Source organism: Trichosurus vulpecula, chromosome 2 (assembly GCF_011100635.1).
Source record: "Trichosurus vulpecula isolate mTriVul1 chromosome 2, mTriVul1.pri, whole genome shotgun sequence".
Lineage (NCBI taxonomy): Eukaryota > Metazoa > Chordata > Mammalia > Diprotodontia > Phalangeridae > Trichosurus > Trichosurus vulpecula.
In genome coordinates, this window is record NC_050574.1 from 428,673,172 (window position 1) to 428,695,249 (window position 22,078).

At 35.8% G+C, this 22,078-nt stretch overlaps 2 protein-coding genes across 2 annotated transcripts in view; one reads left to right on the top strand and one right to left on the bottom strand.

The window, feature by feature from the left end:
* The window catches only part of TMEM47 (transmembrane protein 47), a 49,818-nt gene that overhangs the window by 15,353 nt on the left and 12,387 nt on the right, over window positions 1–22,078 (bottom strand). The window lies entirely within an intron of this gene.
* Window positions 2,167–2,572, top strand: LOC118837901 (40S ribosomal protein S15a-like). The gene has a single exon (XM_036745041.1). It carries the CDS (start codon window positions 2,167–2,169, stop codon window positions 2,557–2,559), a length of 393 nt encoding a protein of 130 aa, XP_036600936.1. The 3' UTR covers window positions 2,560–2,572.

The following is a 22,078-nucleotide window of genomic DNA, read 5'->3' on the forward strand; positions in this document are numbered from 1 at the left end:
CTATGTCTCTCTCTGTCTCTCTCTCTCTCTCTCCATGTTATCACATCCCAGTCTAATAGCCTCATCACCACCTGACAAAACTATTCTTTGATTGGATTTCTACAGTGAGTCAGGAAAAAAAATGCTATATTGCTGTTGAATCTACTTTTAATTCACTCATTCAAAATTTATTGAGTTCTTTCCATGGTCAAACCACAGTGCTTAGATACTTCCAGATTTTTTCAATCAAACTAACTGTGAAGGTTACCTAGAAATTTCCTCCATTTGGTGTAAAAGGTAAAAAAATAGAAATGGTGTGGTTGGACTCTTGTCTCTTCCACATTTTCAGTTATCTTAGAGGCAGAATGAATAATTTGAGGAAATGGATAGCTACATAAAAACATTTGAAAGTTAAAAGTACAATGTAAATGTAGTAAATTATTGATATAATTTATTTTTGAGTCCCATCCATTATATCCAACACATTCCTAAGCTGCTTTTCCAACACTTCAGATGTCATCTTGTCTATCACCTTCATTTTATGGATGAGGGAACTGAAAGCCAGACAGAGGACATAACTTGTACAAATATATACAGATGGCCACTATAGAAAAGAGAAAGCATACCCCACTGAAAAACTCAAGGGTCAAGTTAGTTGGTTGGGAATATGGCCAGGCAGCGAAAACACACCCAGATTCAGTCTCAGACATTGGATTCTTTCTTTGGTAACAAAGAAGACCAAAACATACAGCCTAAAGAAGTCAATGAAGTGCAAGAGCCTACACCAAAAGCCTCCAAGAAAAACATGAACTGCTCCTAGGCCATGGAAGAGCTCAAAAAGGATTTGGAAAACCAGGTTAGAGCAGGAGAGGAAAAATTGGGATGAGAAATGAGAAGGATGCGAGAAAACCATGAAAAACAAGTCAATGACTTGCTAAAGGAAACCCAAAAAATGCTGAAAAATACACTGAAGAAAACAGCACCTTAAAAAATAGACTAACTCAAATGGCAAAAGAGCTCCAAAAAGCCAATGAGGAGAAGAATGCCTTGAAAGGTACGATTAGCCAAATGGAAAAGGAGGTCCAACGGACCACTGAAGAAAATACTACCTTAAAAATTAGATTGGAGCAAGTGGAAGCTAGTGACTTTATGAGAAATCAAGATATTATAAAACAGAACCAAAGGAATGAAAAAAATGGAAGACAATGTGAAATATCTCATTGGAAAAACCACTGACCTAGAAAATAGATCCAGGAGAGATAATTTTAAAATTATTGGACTACCTGAAAGCCATGATCAAAAAAAGAGCCTAGATATCATCTTTCAAGAAATTATCAAGGAGAACTGCCCTGATATTCCAAAGCCACAGGGCAAAATAGAAATTGAAAGAATCCATCGATCGCCTCCTCAAATAGATTCCAAAAAGAAATCTCCTAGGAATATTGTCGCCAAATTCCAGAGCTCCCAGATCAAGGAGAAAATACTGCAAGCAGCCAGAAAGAAACAATTTGAGTATTGTGGAAACCCAATCAGAATAACCCAAGATCTGGCAGTTTCTACATTATGAGATCGAAGGGCTTGGAATACAATATTCCAGATGTCAATGCAGCTAGGATTAAAACCTAGAATCACCTATCCAGCAAAACTGAGTATCATGCTCCAAGACAAAATATGGATTTTCAATAAAATAGAGGACTTTCAAGCTTTCTCAGTCAAAATACCAGAGCTGAAGAGAAAATTTGACTTTCAAACACAAGAATCAAGAGAAGCATGAAGAGGTAATCAAGAAAAAGAACAAGAAAAAAAGGCAGAATTATCCAAATGGAAAAGGAGGTCCAAAAGTCCACTGAAGAAAATACTACCTTAAAAATTAGAATAGAGCAAGCAGAAGCTAGTGACTTTATGAGAAATCAAGATATCATAAAGCAGAACCAAAACAATGAAAAAATGGAAGACAATGTGAAATATCTCATTGGAAAAACCACGGACTTGGACACTAGATATAGGAGAGATAACTTAAAAATTATTGGACTACCTGAAAGCCATGATCAAAAAAAGAGCCTAGACATCATCTTTAAATAAATTATCAAGGAAGAACCAGAGGGTAAAACAGAAATTGAAAGAATCAACCAATCGCCTCTTGAAATGATCCCCAAGCTCTTTCTGCCATCTTGCATTGCTCCCGCCATGGTGCGCATGAATGTCCTGGCAAATGCACTCAAAAGCATCAACAATGCAGAAAAGCGAGGAAAACGTCAGGTTCTCATCAGGCCGTGCTCCAAAGTAATCATCCGGTTCTTAACTGTGATGATGAAGCATGGTTATATTGGGGAATTTGAGATCATTGATGATCACAGAGCAGGAAAAATTGTTGTGAACCTCACGGGCAGATTAAACAAGTGTGGTGTAATCAGCCCCAGATTTGATGTTCAATTGAAAGATCTAGAAAAGTGGCAGAATAATCTCCTACCATCCTGTCAGTTTGGGTTTATTGTGCTTACACCTTCAGATGGCATCATGGACCATGAGGAAGCAAGACAAAAACACGCAGGAGGAAAAATCCTGGGATTCTTTTTCTAAGGGTGTAAAACAAACATACAAATAAAATGGTCCAATGGACAAAAAAAATGATCCCCAAATAAAAACACCTGGGACTATTGTTGCCAAATTCCAGAATTCCCAGGTCAAGGAGAAAATATTGCAAGCAGCCAGAAAGAAACAATTTGAGTACTGTGGAAACATAATCAGGATAACACAAGATCTAGTAGCTTCTACATTAAGGGATCAAAGGACTTGGAATATGATATTTTCGAGTTCAAAAGAGCTAGCATTAAAACCAAGAATCACCTATCCTAAAAACTGAGTATAATACACCAGGCCAAAATATGGATTTTCAGTAAAATAGGGGACTTTCAAGCATTCTTGAAAAAGAAAAGACCAGAGATGAAGAGACCATTTGACTTTCAAATATAAGAATCAGGAGAAGCATGAAAAGGTGAACAGGAAAGAGAAATCATAAGGGACTTACTCAAGTTGAACTGTTTTGTTTACATTCCTACATGGAAAGATAGTATTTGTAACTCATGAAACCTTTCTAAGTATAAGGGTAGTTGAAGGGAATAAACATGTACATACATATGTGTGTATATATATATATATATATATATATATATGTATATATATATACACACACACACACACACACACACACATATATACATATATATGTATCTGTATACACACACACATTTCTATATACAAAGGACAAAGGGTGAGTTGAATATGAAGGTATGATATCTAAAATAAATAAATACAATCAGGGGGTGAGAGAGCATATATTGGGAGAAGGAGAAACGGAGAGACAGAATGGGGTAAACTACCTCACATAAAAGTGGCAAGAAAAAGCAGTTCTGTTGGAAGGGAAGAGGGGGAAGGTGAGGGGAACGAGTGAATCTTGCTCTCATCAGACTTTATTTAAGGGGGGAATAACATACACACTCAATTGGGTATCTTAGCCTACAGGAAAGTAGGGGAGAAGGGGATAAGAGAGAGGGGGTGATAGGAGGGAGGGCAGAGTGGAGAAGGAGGTAATCAAAAGAAAAACAATTTTGAAAAGGGCCAGCGTCAATGGGATAACATTGAATAAAGGGAAACAGGATAGGATGGAGGGAAATATAGTTAGTCTTTCACAACATGACTATTATGGAAGTGTTTTGCATAATGATACATGTGCTGCTTGTGTTGAATTGCTTGCCTTCTCAAGGAGGGTGGCTGGGGAGGGAAGAAGGGAGAAAATTTGGAACTCAAAGTTCTAAAAAAATGCTCAAAAAATTTTTTTACAGGCAACTGGTAAATAAGATATACAACCAATGGAGTATAGAAATCTATCTTGCCCTACAAGAAAGTAAGAGGAAAGGGGATAAGGGGAGGGGATTGGTGTGACAGAAGGGAGGGCAGACTAGGGAAAAGGGCAATGAGAATATATGATAAAAAATATTGTTTAATGAAACTGGGAAATAAGATATACAGGCAATGGGGCATAGAAATCTATCTTGCCCTACAAGAAAGTAAGGAGTAAAAGGATAGGGAGGAGGGGGAAGGGGGTGACAGAAGGGAGGACTGACTGGGGAACAGGGGAATCAGAATATATGCCATCTTGGGGTGGGGGGAGGGTAGAAATGGGGAGAAAATTTGTAACTCAATCTTGTGGAAATCAATGTTGAAAACTAAAAAAATATTAAATAAACAAAGAAATAAAATAAAATAAAAAAGTTGGACCAAAAAAAATAGAGAAAGCATAACCCAGGTCACCTGACTTCTGTTCTAAAGGCTTCTGTTGTGTCATTATTCATGTAATAAATGAAAACTAATTTACATATTGTCTAGAAGTTGAGCTTGAATTAAGTTTGGATAATTACATTATAGATCCTCCCCTTTGCAGAAAGTTTGGTTTTACTTTCTGATTTTTAGAAACTTATTCCCAATGTTTTAATGAGTCCTTCATTTTAAACAATATTTCTAGAAGATAAAATCCATGGGAATGAAAGATTGCTGATTTCAGTTAGCCACAGTGCTGAGAAAACATCTTCATTTGGAAGAGTTACTGAGCCTACTTAAAAAAAAGCAGTCTTGCATCGCTTTGTCATCTCATACCTCTTCTCGTCTTCTCGTCTATATAAAAAAATTCTTTCTTGGTGTCTTTGGTTATGCAGCCTCTTTTAATTGAAACATGTATCAGTTAGATACTTGCATTATTACCTCTCAAAATATGGGCCTTGGTAGGGAAAGCAAAGATTAATTTTGGATTTGGGGGGAGGGGTTTTTGTTTTGTTTCATTTTTCCACAGAGAAAAAGGGGTGATAGCAAGAAATCCAGTTACATGTAGTAAACCACTAGTCAATCGCTGCAGGAAAACCACTTGCTTGACTTGATGGCAGCCAGTAAGTATCATTAAACCTAGTCTAGGACCGATGTTAGCTTTCAGTGTCCTTGCTCACCGAATAAAGGCTCTTTGCCATGACAACAGCTTGCAACACACATCCTCAGTATGATAACTAGGCATTTTACAATTTTAATCATTCAGGTATCTTCATTCTTATCACTATACCCAGACCTTGAGGAAGTAGGAAATTTCTTTTCCTTTCAATTTTGGGTTTAGGTACAACATTTTCCTTGCTTGTATATAGCTTTCCTGGGGAAAGTAAACAAACAAAAAACCGCATTTTGACCAGCTTAGGATTCTGATTCCAATGCTTTCCAGAGTTGAAGTCACTTATCATTTTCCTTTCTGTATTTTTTTTTCCTTTTCCACCCACCATCTTTAGAGAAGGGAAAAAAATTAACATCTGAGCTTGTGGTCCATAAGTAGTAACAGGAGGTATTTAGCTCACTTCTATTTTTTGAGATCTTATGGTTTTGAGAGGCTAAGGCACACAGAGAGATAGAAAACAAAAGAACTACTTTGTGTACTTTCTTTTACCTTAGGTGCATTCTTCTATACTTTTATTTGTTACTTGTTTTGTCATTGTTTAATTTAATTATTTGAGAATGGATCTCCCTACTTAGTCCAGGCTAGAAGTACAGAAGCCACTCTGCAAAGAACTAATACTAATTTTGACGTGCTCCATTTTTCCCACCTTGGCCAGTTCAGCCTTACTTAAGAAGCCTCTCCTCCCTGAGGCTCAACATAATAGTGACAGTCTTAGAGCATTTCATAAGCTTTTGCCTACTACTACTAACCTACTGAGCTTAAGTGATCTACCATCTTCAGCCTCCCATCAGCAGGAGGGAATACAAGTAAATTCCACGAGGTCTCACCTCCACCAAAAAAAAAAGTTAAAAGAAACAAACAAAAAAATAGAATAAAGTCCTTTAAACAAACAAAAAGGTACATCTAACCAAATGTCATGATTTTAAATATATACATATATGTGGTTCACTTTTTTAAAAATGATAGAACTTCAAACAAAAGAACACATCTTTCTACCATGAATTCTTTAAAGAGACATTTCAAAAGTGGCTTTTATGTACTATTACAGCATTACAGACCTTGAATGGAAATCCATATCAAAAAAATGCTTAGATTTAATTCCAAATATATTTGTGAAAATATATGTATAGAATACATAATTCTTGGCTTATGCAAGAGATGTGTTCCTGAAAGTTTGTGTATAAATTGACATTTTAAATTAAATATCAATTTTTTAATTTAAAGTGATCTAAAAAATTAAGAATGTGATATTAAATAAATGTGACTTCACATGTTGGATTTGGTCAAATTTAGCAGTTATACTTGTAGAAGAAAATATTTTAAATAAAAAACACTTTTTCTTGAGTTTTATCTCAAAGTCACGTTTTGTTGTGAAGAACTGCAGATGTCACTTTCATAAAGATAGCAGCCTAGTGACTTACTAAAGAAGAGCTAGAAATTTGCTTAAAAAACATAGAAATTAAGTGCCTTGCCCAGGGTCACACAAACTAATCTCTGATTCAGGATTTGAATTTGTCTTTCTGAGTTCAGGAACTGACTATTTATCACTCCATCAGGCTACCTCTCCTTTAAGTTTGTTAGCATGCATAAAATCCCATGTCTATATGGAATAGATTAATTCAAGTGTGAATTTTAATGGTAAAGATTACTCTTTTGGCAAATGAATTTTTTCATGATTTTATCTAGCTCTATAAAATATACTCTTGGTAATTTGATTTGTATAGTACTAAACCTATAAATTAAGCAAGGCTACTCTTTCTGGTTGATTATTTCTCATAAATAAGTTATAAAAATTATGTATGCTAGTGCTTTGCAGTATTTTGTTTCACTTTTATATCACATCAGGTAAGGTATTTCTACAAAATTATGATATTGTGAAAATTTAGTATCAATCTATTACATGAAAGTATACAACCTACACCAAACCAACAAAAACAACAACCAAGCTATGTTTTTCTTCATGAACCTTCCCCCACACACACACAAACACACAGAGACATATACCTGTATATACAAACGGGATAGGGACTGGACCTGTGACTTCATAAGTATATGAAAGGAAGTATTCCTTTCTCAAAGTATTCTCAAAGGAAGAAATTTCCTCTACCAATGAATTTAATGCTAAGAAGTAGCATTGACCCTTGCCCAGGGTCAAATAGCCAATTATTTTGCAAAGGTGGGACCTAAATCAAGGTCTTGGATCCCTAACCACTGTTAACTAGGATCTCATGAACATATAATCATGCATGCATAGGCATATATGCATATATGTGCATTATATATATTGATACCACTACTAGTGTGACAATCACAGGTAGGTTGCACAGTGCATGAAGTGTTGAGCCTGAAATCAGGAAGACTCATCTTCCTGAGCTAAAATCTTGCCTCGGACACTTACCAGCTATGTGACCCTAGGCAATTACTTGACCTGGTTTACCTTAGTTTCTCATCTGAAAAGTGATCTGGAGAAGGACATGGCAAACCACTCCAGTAGCTCTGCCAAGAAAACTTCAAAATGGAGTCACAGTGACTGAACAACAAATTTTTTCTTTCTTTTTCTTCCTTCCTTCCTTCATTTCCTTCCTTCTTTCCTTCCTTTCTTTTTCTTTCTTCCTTTTTTCCTTATGCTCCTCTTCTTCCTCCTTCTCCTCTCCCTACATGGACCAGGCTAAGGAGCCAAACACATTATGATGGGGTAGATATGTATTGGAGAGATGTGAAGCATGTGCAGACATTACTGATTCCACTTTGGTAAGCATACAGTGAAGAAGAATTTTTTGATTGCTGAGGGAAGTATAAATTGGGTACACTGAAGAAGAAAAAAGTTGCTGAGTGCCCCCAAGGTGGGGAGGAGCCTGAGACCCTTTTGTTTTTGAGCCAGCATGATACTCAGAGAACCTACTCCTCATGTTTTTGTCTCTGTCATATCTAGTCTTCCCTGAATTTAGGCGAAGGAGGAGTTGAGAGAGAGAGAGACAGACAGACAGACAGACAGACAGAGACAGATACAGAGACAGAGAGAAAAGAGCTAGAGACAGAGTCGGAGACACAGAGAAACAAGATAAAGAGACAGACAGAGAGAGTGGATAATCCCATCCAGGAATTTTTGATGGGAATTCAGAGACTAGTATATGGGAACTGTGGGCTTGGTTCAAATATCCATGGCCTGTCCTTACTGGAAAAAAAAATTATTGGAATTTTTAGAAGAGACAGAAACTGTAGGCTATTGTCAAACCATCAGTTTATTGAAAGAACAGTGAAGATTTATCTACCATTCCCCTTTCCATTTGCCTGCAGTTTTTAAACATTCCTAAATGATTTATGTATTTATCTGAGCTGTTTCTATTTCCTGGTTGTGTTTTACATAAAACTGAGCCTAATAATAAATGTTCTCTGATTTGTGTCTTTCAATTAATTGTGCACAAATGGATAGTTATGAAGAAGCTCATGAATAGCTTAGAATAAATGAAATTGAATAGGACAGAGGTTTAAACCTTGTTCTAAAGTAGCTAGGGTCTCATCCTACCTTTAGGGAAACTGGTCTATAATCATTAGACTTATTCTTTGGCCTTTTTCAAGTAAATGTGTGTGTGTATGTGTGTGTGCGTGTGTGTGTGTGTGTGCATTTATGTATGTGTGTGTGTTTATTTGGGGTACATGACCAATACTTACTTAAATCTTGTCAGGAAGTGCTGCTCTTAAAGTCTTGGTTGGCTTTGTTCATGCAGTACCATAGCAACATTCCTTGTAGCTATGGCTGTAAATATAACCCTAGCTGTGATTGACTAAAGCAACTAAGTATCTAGAAAAGTTAGGAAAGTGGCCAAGAGTCAAGTGGTCCAAGCCTGACATCAGATAAGAGATGAGAAAAATGCATCTCCCTCCCTTCATCTCAGTGGTAGGGTTCTTTGGGTATGTAATATTGAATATATTATCAGAAATAGTCACTGTGTTAGTTATCAAGTTAAGCTGTAGTTTTTTTTTCTTTTTAAATCACTGTTACATGATATGGTTTGCTGGAAAGGGAGGAGAAAAGGTATATTTAGAATCAAATATGTTATAAAATCGAGAGATTAACAAGATTAGATATGCATAGATATACACATATACAGAAATGTGTATATATTATGGAAATATGTAGAAGTATAAGATCAATGCATGCATATCTGTACATATATGCATAATATACACACACGTGTCTGTGCATGTATTTGTGTGTATGTTCTAGGACATAGGGTTATATGGCTTTATGGTGCTTGTAACAATCCTTAGGGGCCCAGTTTTTCTCCAACCTTTAGTTACTTTCCAGGCTGAACCCAAAGGATATAAAGAAAGAGGTAACATTTCTGAGGCCATAAGTGCTATAGTGCCTTGTCATTTCATTGTCCAGTTACAAGTTCCATCCCACTCACCTTCAAATGCCTGGCAAGAATAGTGCAGTGCCAACACCACTAGGAAATGAAAACTAGAGCTTACTTACCTCATAAATGAAAAATAAAATAAATCTTAAAATGAGAGGTTTAAGTGTTAAATACATATTTGCCACATGTTAAAAATGTTTTGTGATATAGCACCAGCATTTATGATAAATAGCCCAAACACTGCATTCAAATATAAAGCAGTAGAAATTTTCAACTAATCTTTTCACTTTAAGAGTCTTGTATCTTGTAAATATTTAATGCTTACAACAAAAAAAATAAATATTATGGAGTTGTTTCTATTCACTTTCATTAATTCTAAAATCTCAGATGAATTTTAAATGATTGAAATCAGTTCAATTCTGTATTAAACTTAAGTTTCCAATTACTAGTATTATAGTATGCTACAATACATGAAATGTGATTTCTTGAAGACCTACTATTTAAAATTAAATTTATGTATTTACAGACATTAAACTATAGTGGTAGTAGAAGAATGATCCAGGCTGGTAGGTACCAAATGACATTAATAAGTACAGTACTCTTAAAACTAGTAGCCTTGTTCACCATCAGCTTACCTCATTTGAAATTTGAATTTTGTTGATTTGACTGCAGTGAACATATGGTGATCTATTTGGGGAAAGTAATATGAGCCCCTGCAGCCGTTAAACTATGCCATTAAACTGGTTAGAGTAAAAATGTCCCAGGAAGATCCTTCAGAAGCTGGGAACCAAAACTAAAACTAAGCTGTCATTCTCTGAAAGAAATCTCACTGCAAATACTTCTTCCAGAAAGATTCAGGGACAAAGTAGGGACATGAACATTGTTAGAAAGAGGAGAAATATGAAAACCAAACACTTCCCTTCTAGAGCAATGCTATAAAACCTCTTTCCAGGTCTAGTAGAAAATATATTAAGTGAATAAATACATAAATAGATAAATCAATAAATAAAGAACTGCAAGAAGAAACAAACACATGAATGGATGGATAAATGAATAAATGAACAAATGAATGAATATGTGACTGAATAAATAATGAGCAAATGAATGAACAAATAACTAAATATATGGGCAGATAGATAGGTAAGGATGGACAGATAGGTAGAGTAGCTGGATGGCATAGTGAAAATCCTGTCCACCCTGGAGTCAGGAAAACTCATCTTCCTGAGTTCAACTCCAACCTCAGACACTGGGTAAGTCACTTAACCCTGTTGGTCTCAGTTTCTGAATCTATAAAATGAGCAGGAGGAGGAAATGGCAAACTAATCCAGTATCTTTACCAAGAAAACCCCAAATGGGGTCACAAAGAGTTGGACAGAACTGAAAACTGACTGACCAACAACAAAAGGCAGGTAAGATAAAATAGAATCAAACCCAATCTAGCTGTCCTTGTTTTGTGGCTTCGTATCCTAACCCCCCTGAGGAGCCATTAAGTTTGTCATTAAAATACAACTCAGTAGCACTAATATAAACCTCTTTTGTTGCATGTTTTCTTAGATGGTACAAGAAAATTGCATGTTTACCAGATACTTCTGAATCCCAAAGAATGTTATCATTGATTTACTTAAACAATGTAACCCACTGTGAGGTCCTATCTAAAGTCTACAAGTTCCATGGAGCCACTTCCTAAAAGGCTCAACAGGACAAAGCACTTTTGATTGTAGAATTCCTAGGGAAAAAGTTGTTTGGGATTTTCAGTTAACATTAAGGTCTCTAAATGAACCAGACTTTGAGACCAGTGTCAATGAGTCAATGGTGATTAATTCAGGAACCAAAGAGCAGTGCTTATCCCAGAGATGTTGCTACATATCTATTACTTCTCAAGCTCTCAGAAAGTTCCCTTTCACCCATTTCTAATTAAGCTTCATCTATAGGTATCACTGTAGGTGAATGTCTGATAATAGTCAGCACTTGACAGAGAACAATAATTAGACATCAATAAAGAATCAAATTTTACCTCCAATTATTTTATTCACTCTGTTTAGCTTAGTTATTCAAAACCAGCCTTCCTTTTAAAACAAACGACCCATTCTCCAAGTCACATATCTTTTCCCTTGTGTATCTTAAATATAACATTGATTCTGAGTGATTTGCTCAAAATAGGAACATGTCCTTTCTAAAAATTGCCAGGTAAAAAATCATTTTAAATGGACTTTATATATAAAATGCTTTGTGACCCTTAAAGCATTATGGAAATATTAGCTCTCATTTTCATTGTCTTGAAACAATCAAGCAGAACACATTAACAAAAACGATGTCCCTAAAATGATCATTCTGCTTCATTTACCAAAATAAAGTTATCTTTCCCTGTCTATTTGTAATGTCTCCCTTTAGTTATCTATAAATGTAATCAGTTTAGCTTTTCTAAAACTATTTAGACACTGCAGACTCTAATAAGCACAGAAATATACCATTCCTATACCCAGTAAAGACTCCAAGTTTCTTAATGCAAAGAATTTATTTATTTTTAGTTATCATGAAGATAGACTGATATTGCTTTCCTAATCCCATTTTGCTCATTTAGAATCATAGATAGAGGAGCCTAAGTATCTTATTTAAGACAGAAATTTGGTTCAACAAGTTTTAAAAATCCACAAATACTGGATCATGACTCTATTGATAAATTCACTGAAGAAGCTTCTTTTTCCTCCAAGTCCGTAATTGGATTCTTTGAATGCTATCCTCACAAGTAACATAAGATGTCTAGCGATACGTACATTTAAGCTGGAATGGAAAGATCCCATCTTCGTTCATAACTTTCATCATGAGGAAATGAAAATCTTTACAAGTTGGCACCAGACCTATTCTGTTTCATTAAAACTCGTTTTTCAAGACTTTTGTGTGGTCATTAAAGATAACAATAATCGACATTTTGCTACTGAATGTTTCAAATATATTTAATTTTTACAACTGTATACACATAGAAAGTGAAGTAGTTAAGGGAGGTGTTAGTAAGGTAACTTGGTCTCACCTTCTTAAGTATTTCACCATAAGATGGATTTCGGGACTATATTAGCTAACTAACTTTCTTCCTACAGGACAGGTAGTTACCAAAATACTTACTGGAAATACAATAGGCAAATTCATATTTTATTTTGTGCAAAGATAGACACAGATAAGAAACAATTATAGTATAGGATCAAATTGGTCACGGCATGGTCAACTGATTTTCTGGTTTCCTTTATAATCCATCATAATCATTGAAATAATTAATGTGGTAACACAAATTGGCTGCTAAATAATTATACAGATCAGAAAGAACCATGTTTTACATTTTGAGAAAAATTCAGATAAAATATGCTATTCCTCTTTTGTCACCATGGGAAAAATCAGAAAGGATAAAACAGAATATAAAGATGCAGTTATTTTAATCAAAGAAAACAATAACATTGCACAATTTTGCCTCATGAAAAAGTAGTGAAATTGTGATTTGTAAGGTAGCTACTGTCAACTTAACCATATTCTAGCCACGTACTCTTAAGCAAGTCGCCAACCTCTGTCGACTTCAGCTTCCTCAATTATCAAATGAAGGGTTGGACTAGATGACTTCTAAGGTGGTTTCTAGCTTTATATTTACAAACATATGATCACGTGATATGACTATATAATGTTTCTTTTGCATACTACTTAACAAAATGTTCATTTAACAAAGCAGAATAATAATTTCAAAGTATTATAATAACATATTTGAAGGGGTGGGGTATCTTCAAATGTATGCTTTTCTAAAGGTCACTTGACCAAAGATATGAAAATCAATGGTCCTCTAGTTTCTTATAGAGGATTTGAATATTCTAGATTAAACTGGATTCTTTATAGTCAGGCAAGATATTTTTTACTAAATTAAACATCATAAGCAGTGAAAGATCATACTGAATGACCCAGACATTTTAGCTACAAATATTTCAGAACGTTTATGTAGGTGTTACACTAAAGAACATATCATCTTTTAGGAATATAAAGTATATTTGACATATCATTTGCTTATTGATGTGTGATTGGAGAAGGGAAATAAAAGATGTAGAAATGAAGAAGTATCTTACCGTTCAAAAAAATTCCTTTTTAGGCATATTTGAACAGGAAATATGCCAAATATTGATGTCCCTTTGTCTAATTCACAGAAACGTAGGAGAAACAAGACAAATGGTATTCAGGAAAGAGACCGAAATCAGCCTTCTTTCTCTTATAAATTCAGGGAAAGAAACCGTAATTCTAAATTTCATCTTTATTGGCCTTAAGCCAAATAATTAACTTGTAAGGTAATTACAGTATAATCAAGTAATCAAGTTCAGTGATCTCACTGATGTGAATATTCCCTCCATCAAGGCAGGCAAAAACCCATTCCTGCTTTCCTGTTTTATGAAAAATCTTGTACAATTCCTCCTATAGAAGAGGGAGAGAGAGAGACAGAGAGAGAGAGAGAGAGAGGGTGGGGGAAGGGAGAGAGGGAGAGAGAGAGACAGAGAGAGAGACAGAGAGAGAGAGAGACAGAGAGAGAGAGAGACAGAGACAGACAGACAGAGAGAGAGAGAGAGAGAGAGAGAGAGAGAGAGAATTTTTTTGTTCTGTGTTTTTGTTCCAATCTTTTGACAGACATCTTTTGACAGTATATAAGTATTCCAAATATTCCATTGATATGAAGGAAACAAAGAAAAATGAAGTTTCAGAACAAGACTAAAGAAGAGGAGCTTTTTTGATACATTTCCTGTCAGCTTCTGAAAATCATTTGGGGGGGGGGGTCAATTTGAGCTATTTCTTTTTTTTTAATTTATTTAATATATTTAGTTTACAGCATTGATTTTCACAAAAGTTCGAATTACAAATTTTTTACCTTTTTCTACCCTCCCCTCACTCCATGATGGCGTATATTCTGGTTGCCCCGTCCCCCAGTCAGCCCTCCCCTCTGTCACCCCACTCCCCTCCCATCCCCCTTTCCCTTCTTCTCTTGTAGGGCAAAATAAATTTCTATGCCCCATTGCCTGTGTATCTTATTTCCTAGTTGCATGAAAAAAAAATTTTGTTGTTGTTGTTTTTGAATGTCTGTTTTGAAAACTTTGAGTTCCAAATTCTCTCCCCTCTTTCCTCCCCACCCACCCTCCCTAAGAAGGCAAGCAATTCAACATAGGCAACATGCATATCATTATGTAAAACCCTTCCACAATACTCATGTTGTGAAAGATTAACTATGTTTTGCTCTTAACCTATTCCCCTTTATTGAATTTTCTCTCTTGACCCGGTCCCTTTTTGAAAATGTTTGTTTTTGATTACCTCCTCCCCCTGTCTGCCCTCCCTTCTATCATCCCCCTTTTTATCTTCTTCCTCCTACTTTCCTGTGGGGTAAGATACCCAGTTGAGTGTGTATGGTATTATCTCCTCAGGTCAAATCCAATGAGAGCAAGATTTACTCATTCCCCCTCACCTGCCCCCTCTTCCCTTCCTACAGAACCACTTTTTCTTGCCACTTTTATGCAAGATAATTTACCCCATTCTATCTCTCCCTTTCTCCTTCTCTCAATATATTCCTCTCTTATCCATTAAATTGATTTTATTTTTTTAGATATCATCCCTTCATAATCAACTCATCCTGTGCCCTTTGTGTTACATATATATATATATATATATATATATATACACACACACACACACACACATATATACCTACATATATACATACATAGACACACACGTATTTATATATATATATGTATACACACACACACACATATATATATATACACACATATGTATATTCCTTTCAGCTACTATGATATTGAGGTCTCATGAATCACAAATATCATCTTTCTTTGTAGGAATGTAAACAAAACAGTTCAACTTTAGTAAGTCCCTTATGATTTGTCTTTCTTGTTTACCTTTTCATGCTTCTCTTGATTCTTGTGTTTGAAAGTCAAATTTTCTATTCAGCTCTGGTCTTTTCACTGAGAAAGCTTGAAAGTCCTCTATTTTATTGAAAATCATATTTTGCCTTGGAGCATGATACTCAGTTTTGCTGGGTAGGTGATTCTTGGTTTTAATCCTAGCTACATTGACCTCTAGAATATCGTATTCCAAGCCCTTCAGTCCCTTAATGTGGAAGCTGCCAGATCCTGTGTTATCTTGATTGTTTTCCACAATATTCAAACTGTTTCTTTCTGGCTGCTTGCAGTATTTTCTACTTGACCTGGGAGCTCTGGAATTTGGTGACAATGTTCCTAGGAGTTTTCTTTTTGGGATCTATTTGAGGAGGCGATCTGTGGATTCTTTCAATTTCTATTTTACCCTCTGGCTCTAGAATATCAGGGCAACTCTCCTTGATAATTTGTTGAAAGATGATATCTAGGCTCCTTTATTGATCATGGCTCTCAGGTAGTCCAATAATTTTAAAATTATCTCTCCTGGATCTATTTTCTAGGTCAGTGGTTTTTCCAATGAGATATTTCACATTGTCTTGCATTTTTTCATTCTTTTGGTTCTGTTTTATAATATCTTGATTTCTCATAAAGTCACTAGCTTCCACTTGCTCCAATCTAATTTTTAAGGTAGTACTTTCTTCAGTGGTCTTTTGGACCTCCTTTTCCATTTGGCTAATTCTGCCTTTCAAGGCATTCTTCTCCTCATTGGCTTTTTGGAACTCTTTTGCCATTTGAGTTAGTCTATTTCTTAAGGTGTTGTTTTCTTCAATATTTTTTCAGTATTTCGGGGGGTCTCCTTTAGCAAGTCATTGACTTGTTTTTCATGGTTTTCTTGCATCCTTCTCATTTCTCTTCCCAATTTTTCCTCTACTTCTCTAACTTGCTTTTCCAAATCCTTTTTGAGCTCTTCCATGGCCTGAGACCAGTTCATGTTTTTCTTGGAGGCTTTTGATGTAGGCTCTTTGACTTTGTTGACTTCTTCTGGATGTATGTTTTGGTCTTCTTTGTCATCAAAGAAAGATTCCAGAGTCTGAGACTGAATATGAGTACGTTTTTGCTGCCTGGCCATGTTCCCAGCCAACTTACTTGACCCTTGAGTTTTTTGTCGGGGTATGACTGCTTGTAGGGCAAAGAGTACTTTGTTCCAAGCTCAAGGGGATACACCATTGATTTCAGATCTATTTCTATACAGCCAGCTCTGCCACACCAGCACTCCTACTTCCCCAAGAACCACCAACCCGGACCTGACACAAATCTTAAGCAGGCTCTGCACTCCTGCTCTGATCTGCCACTTAATTTCTCCCACCAGGTGGCCCTGGGGCTGAAAGTAACTGCAGCTGTAGTTCTGTAGCTGCACCACCCCCGCTGCCCCTGGGGTGGTGGCTGAACTGTGAACTCTGTCTCCCGCAACTTTTCCCCCTAACCTTCTCTGTTGTCTTTGGTGTTTGTGGGTTGAGAAGTCTGGTAACTGCCACAGCTCACTGATTCAGGGCACTAGGGCCTGTCCTGCCTGGCTCCTGGTCTGGTTGGTCCTGCTGCCTCCCTTGCTGAGCTCTGCTCCCCTCCACTCCGTGTGCGATAGACCTCGTCCAGCGACCATCCAGGCTGTCCTGGGCTGGATCCCTGCTTCCCTCTGCTATTTTGTGGGTTCTGCAGTTCTAGAATTTGTTCAGAGTCATTTATTATAGGTTTTTGGTGGGACCTGGCAGGGAGCTGACGCAAGTCCCTGCTTTCCAACTGCCATCTTGGCTCCACCACCTGAAAATAATTTTTTCACAGAGTGTTAGGCTGCTGACAATAATTATATTGATGGAGGGTATGAGAGATAGACCACCAACAAGCAGAGAGGATATCCTAGTGTGTTAGTGTGATTGGAGTCATGGATACAGTAGACAAATCATTTCTGAACGTGTTGGAGGAGGAGGGGGAGGAGAAGAAGCAGAAGGAGAAGGAAAAGCAGAAGCAGAAGAAGCAGCAGAAGCAGAAAAGAAGAAGAGGAGGAAGAGGAGGAAAAGAAGGTTTGATATAACAAGGATCAATTTCTTTCTTCCAACTTTTCAATCATTCATTAAGACAACTCAGGTTTCCCAAATTCTCAATTAAAGTAAATGCAGGGACTGCAAGGAATATTGGCAAATGTTTTGTTGAATAAGCTATTTTGGGAGCACTTGGCAGAAACAATAAGTGCTTTGACAACAAATTATTCCTTCTGAGTTGACTTTCACAGACAGATAACCCTGTAGTATAACCAAAAATAATTACATTGGGAGTCAGGAAGTTTAGGATCTAGTCCAAACTGTTACAGCTTTGCCTATGACCCTGGACAAAATGTTTACCTTTAATGGGTTTCAGTTTTCTCATCTGGAAAATAAGGAGGCTGGTCTAGTTACTTTTCAAGGCACTTTTCAGCACTAAAATTCTATACTTTGTTTCAGTGGTGCCATCTCTCTTGTTCCAAATAGCTTGTAAAGATGGGGACACTACTATAAGGATTTTACAAAATTCATTGCAAACATTTTATTGACCTGGACATTTAAGCAATCAATCAGCAAGAATTCATTAAGTACCTAAACTCATGAATCGCTGTCCTTGATGATAAGAATACAATCACCAAAAATGAAGCAAATCATTTTGCATCTAGACTTCCCCTCTTCCATCACTGTTAATCCTTTTCACCATTTTGAGAGTCTCACAACTTCTGACTTCTAGTGTCTGATAGAGTCATACTAAAAGGAATAAAAGTTTGTAGGCAGAACCAAGATGGTAGAGAGAAGCCAAGGAAGTTGCCTGAGCTCTCCCCAGTTTTCCTCAGAAACAACTTTAAATCAAGCCTATTAAAGAATTCTGGGTGACAGAAGCCACAAAGACAATGTAAAACAATTTTCCAGCCCAAGATAACTCAGAAGGACTTCAGGAAAAGTCTGTCTCACTTGGGTAAAATGGGAGCACAGCCCAGCACAGGCAGTGTTCAGGCAAGCCAGCAGGAGGCTCTTAGATACAGCACAGTTCAGCAACCAAGGCCTCTTGGACCAGGCTCAGGAAGAAAGTGGCACAGCAGGTCAACTGTGAGGCCTCCAGCCCCAGAGCAGCAGGCAAACAGCCATACCAAGAACCCAGGGCACAACAGGCCCAACCAGGACAGGCCACTCTAGCACAGTGGGAAAGCTGCCCACTCCAGAGGCCCAGGTGCAGAGAGCCAGTGGTTTTTAAAATGATTTTAAAAATCAAGTAAGAGAGATAGAACAAAAATTAAGAAAAGAAATGAGAGTTATGCAAGAGTATTATTTTAGAAAAAGAGTAAAAACCTTGGAAAAGGAAGCACAAAAATTGAATGAAGTAAACAACTTTAAAAGTAGAACTGGCCAAATGGAAAAGGAGGTACAAAAGCTAACTGAAGAAAATAATTACTTAAAAATTTGAATTAGGCAAGTGGAAGTTAATGACTCTATGAGATATTAAGAATTAGTCAAATAAAATCAAAAGAATGAAAAATAAAAGAAAATGTAAAATACCTAAGTGGAAAAACAACTCACCTGGACAAAAGATCCATAAGACACAAATTTAGAATGATTTGACTACCTGAAAGTCATGATCAAAAACAAGACCCTTGAGAGCAACTTTCAAGAAATTATGAAATGCTCTGATGCCCTAGCAGCAGAAGGGAAAATAGTCATTGAAAGAATCCACTGATCACCTCCTGAAAGAGAACCCAAAATAAAAACTCCAAGGAATATGATAGCTGAACTCCAGAGCCATCAGGTCAAGGAAGGGAGAGGGAGAATGGGGCAAATTATATCATATGAAGAGGCATGAAAAACCTATTACAGCAAAGGGAACAAAGGGAGGAAGGGAGTATTGTTTGAATGTTACTTTCATTGGATTGGGTTCAAATAAGGCATAACATACACATTCAGTTGCATTAAGAAATCTATATTACTCAACAGGGAAGTAAGAGTGGAGAGGGAAAAGAAAAAAAGGTGGGGTTCATCTGATAGAAGGGAAGGAAGATTGAAGGAGGTGGTAGCAAAAAGCAAAACACTGGTGAGGAGGGACAGGATGAAAGGAAAGAGAGAGAAGTAAAACAGGGGAAATGGGATGGAGGGAAACATCCAGTTACTAATCATAACTCTGAATGTGAATAAGATGAACACTCCCATAAAAAGGAAGCAGAGACAAAGAGGATAATAATAAAGAGACAACATAAAATTTATGGGATGACACCAAAACAGTATTTGGAGAAATTTTATATCTCTAAATGCTTACATGAATAAAATAGAGAAAGAATAGATCAATGAATTGAACATGCAATTTAAGAAGCTAAAATAAGAATAAACTAAAATCCCCAATTAAATACCAAATTGGAAATTCAGAAACTCAAAGGAGAGATTAATAAATTGAAAGTAAGAAAATTATTGAATTAATAAGTAAAACTAACAGCTGGTTTTATTAAAAAATAAAATAAATAAACCTTTGGTTAATTTGGTTTAAAAAAAAAGAAATAAGAAAACTAAGTTACAGTATCAAAAATTAAAAGAGTAAATTTTCCACCAACGTGGAGGAAATTAAAGCAACATTTAGGAACTATTTTGCTCAATTATATGCCAAAAATGTGACAATCAAGGTGAAATTGATGAATATTTACAAAAATATAAATTCCCCAGATTTACAGAGAGGAAACAAAATATTTAAATAACCCCATTGTAGAAAAAGTAATTGAACAAGCCATCAATGAACTCCCTAAGAACAAATCTCCAGGGCCAGATGGATTTACAAGTAAGTTCTACCAAACCTTTAAAGAACAATTAATCTCAGTTGTATATAAACTATTTGGGAAAATAGGTGAAAAAAGAAGTCCTACCAAATTCCTTTTATGACACAAACACAGTGTTCATACCTAAACCATAAAGAGCCAAAACAGATAAAAAGAATTAAAGACCAATTTCCCTAATGATTATTACTCCAAAAAATTTAGATAAAATATTAGCAAGCAGATCATTGTAATTTATCGCTAGGGTAATACACTATAACCAGGTGAGATTTATACCAAGAATGCAGCGCTGTTTCAATATTAGGAAAACTATTAGCATAATTGAACCAATCATAAAAAACCAACGGAAATAATGTGATTATCTCAAGAGATACAGAAAAACCTTTTTACAAAATAGAGAAACTATTCCTATTAAAAAGACTAGAAAGCCTAGGAATAAATGAATCTTCCCTTAAAATAAGTAGTATCTATCTGAAACCAACCAAAAGCACTATGTGCAATGGGGATAAGCTAGAAACCTTCACAATAAGATTGGAGGGTATGCAAGAATGCCCCCTTTTACCACTATTATTCAATACTGTACTAGAAATATTAGCTTTAGCAATAAGAGAAGAAAAAGAAATTGATAGAGTTAGAATAGGAAATGAGGAAATAAAACTCTTTGAGATGATAATATCGTATACTTAGAGAATCCTAGATAATCAACTAAAATACTTCTTCAAATAATTAAAACTTAAGCCCAGTCATTGGATATAAAGTTAAACCCACATAAATCATCAGCATTTCTGTGTATTACCAACAAAGCTCAGCAGCAAAAGATAAAAGGAGAAATTCCATTTAAAATAACTGTAGATAATATAAACTATTTGGGAGTCTACCTGCTAAGACAAACCCAGGAACTATATGAACACAAATGACAAAACTCTTTTCACACAAATAAAGTCAGATCTAAACAACTGGAAAAATATCAATTGCTCATGGGTAGGCCAAGCTAATATAATAAAAAATATCAGTTCTACCCTAATTGTTTTATCTATTCAGTGCCATACCTATCAAACTACCAAAACATACTTTACAGAGCAAGAACAAATAATAGCAAAAAAAAAAAAAAACAATCTGGAAGAACAGGTCAAGAATATCAAGAGAATTTAAAAAAATATCAAAGGAAGTTACACTAGCCATATCAGATCTGAAACTGTATTATAAAGCAGCAATCATTGAAACTATTTTCTACTGGCTAAGAAATAGAGTGGTGGATCAGCAAAATAAATAGGTAAACAAGACACAGTAGTAAATGACTATAGTGATCCACTGTTTGATAAACCCAAAGATTCCAGCTTCTGGTATAAGAACTCACTATTTGACAAAAAAACTGGGAAAACCGAAAAATAGCATGGCAGAAACTAGATATACATGGCATGTTACACCATCTCCCAAGAAAAGGTCAAGATGCACACATGATTTAGATATAAAGGGTGATACCATAAGCAAATTAGGAGAGTAAGGAATCTTTTACTGATCAGATCTATGGAGAATGGAAAAATTTATAACCAAAGAAGAGATATAGAGCATTATGCAATGCAAAATGTATAATTTTAATTAAATCAAATTAACAAGTTTTTGCACAAACATAACCAATGCAACCAAGAATAGAAGGAAAGCAGAAACCTGGAAAACAACTTTTTGCAGCTGGTGTTTCTGATAAAGCCATCATTTCTCAAAAATATATAGAACTGAGTCCAATTTATAAGAATATTCTCCAATTGATAGTCAAAGGATATGCACAGTTTCCAGATGAAAAAAATTAAAGCTATCTACAGTCATATTTAAAAATGCTCTAAATCACTATTGATTAGAGAAATGCAAACTAAAACACTGAGGTACTACCTATCAGATTGGCTAATATGATGGATATGGGAAATGATAAATGTTGGAGAAGATATGAGAAAATTGGGATACTAATGCATCTTTGGTGGAGCTGTGAACTGATCCAACCATTCTGGAGAGCAATTTGGAA

Coding starts and splice junctions, on each gene's coding strand:
- LOC118837901 (XM_036745041.1), top strand. CDS start 2,167: ATGGTGCGCATGAATGTCCTGGCAAATGCACTCAAAAGCATCAACAAT.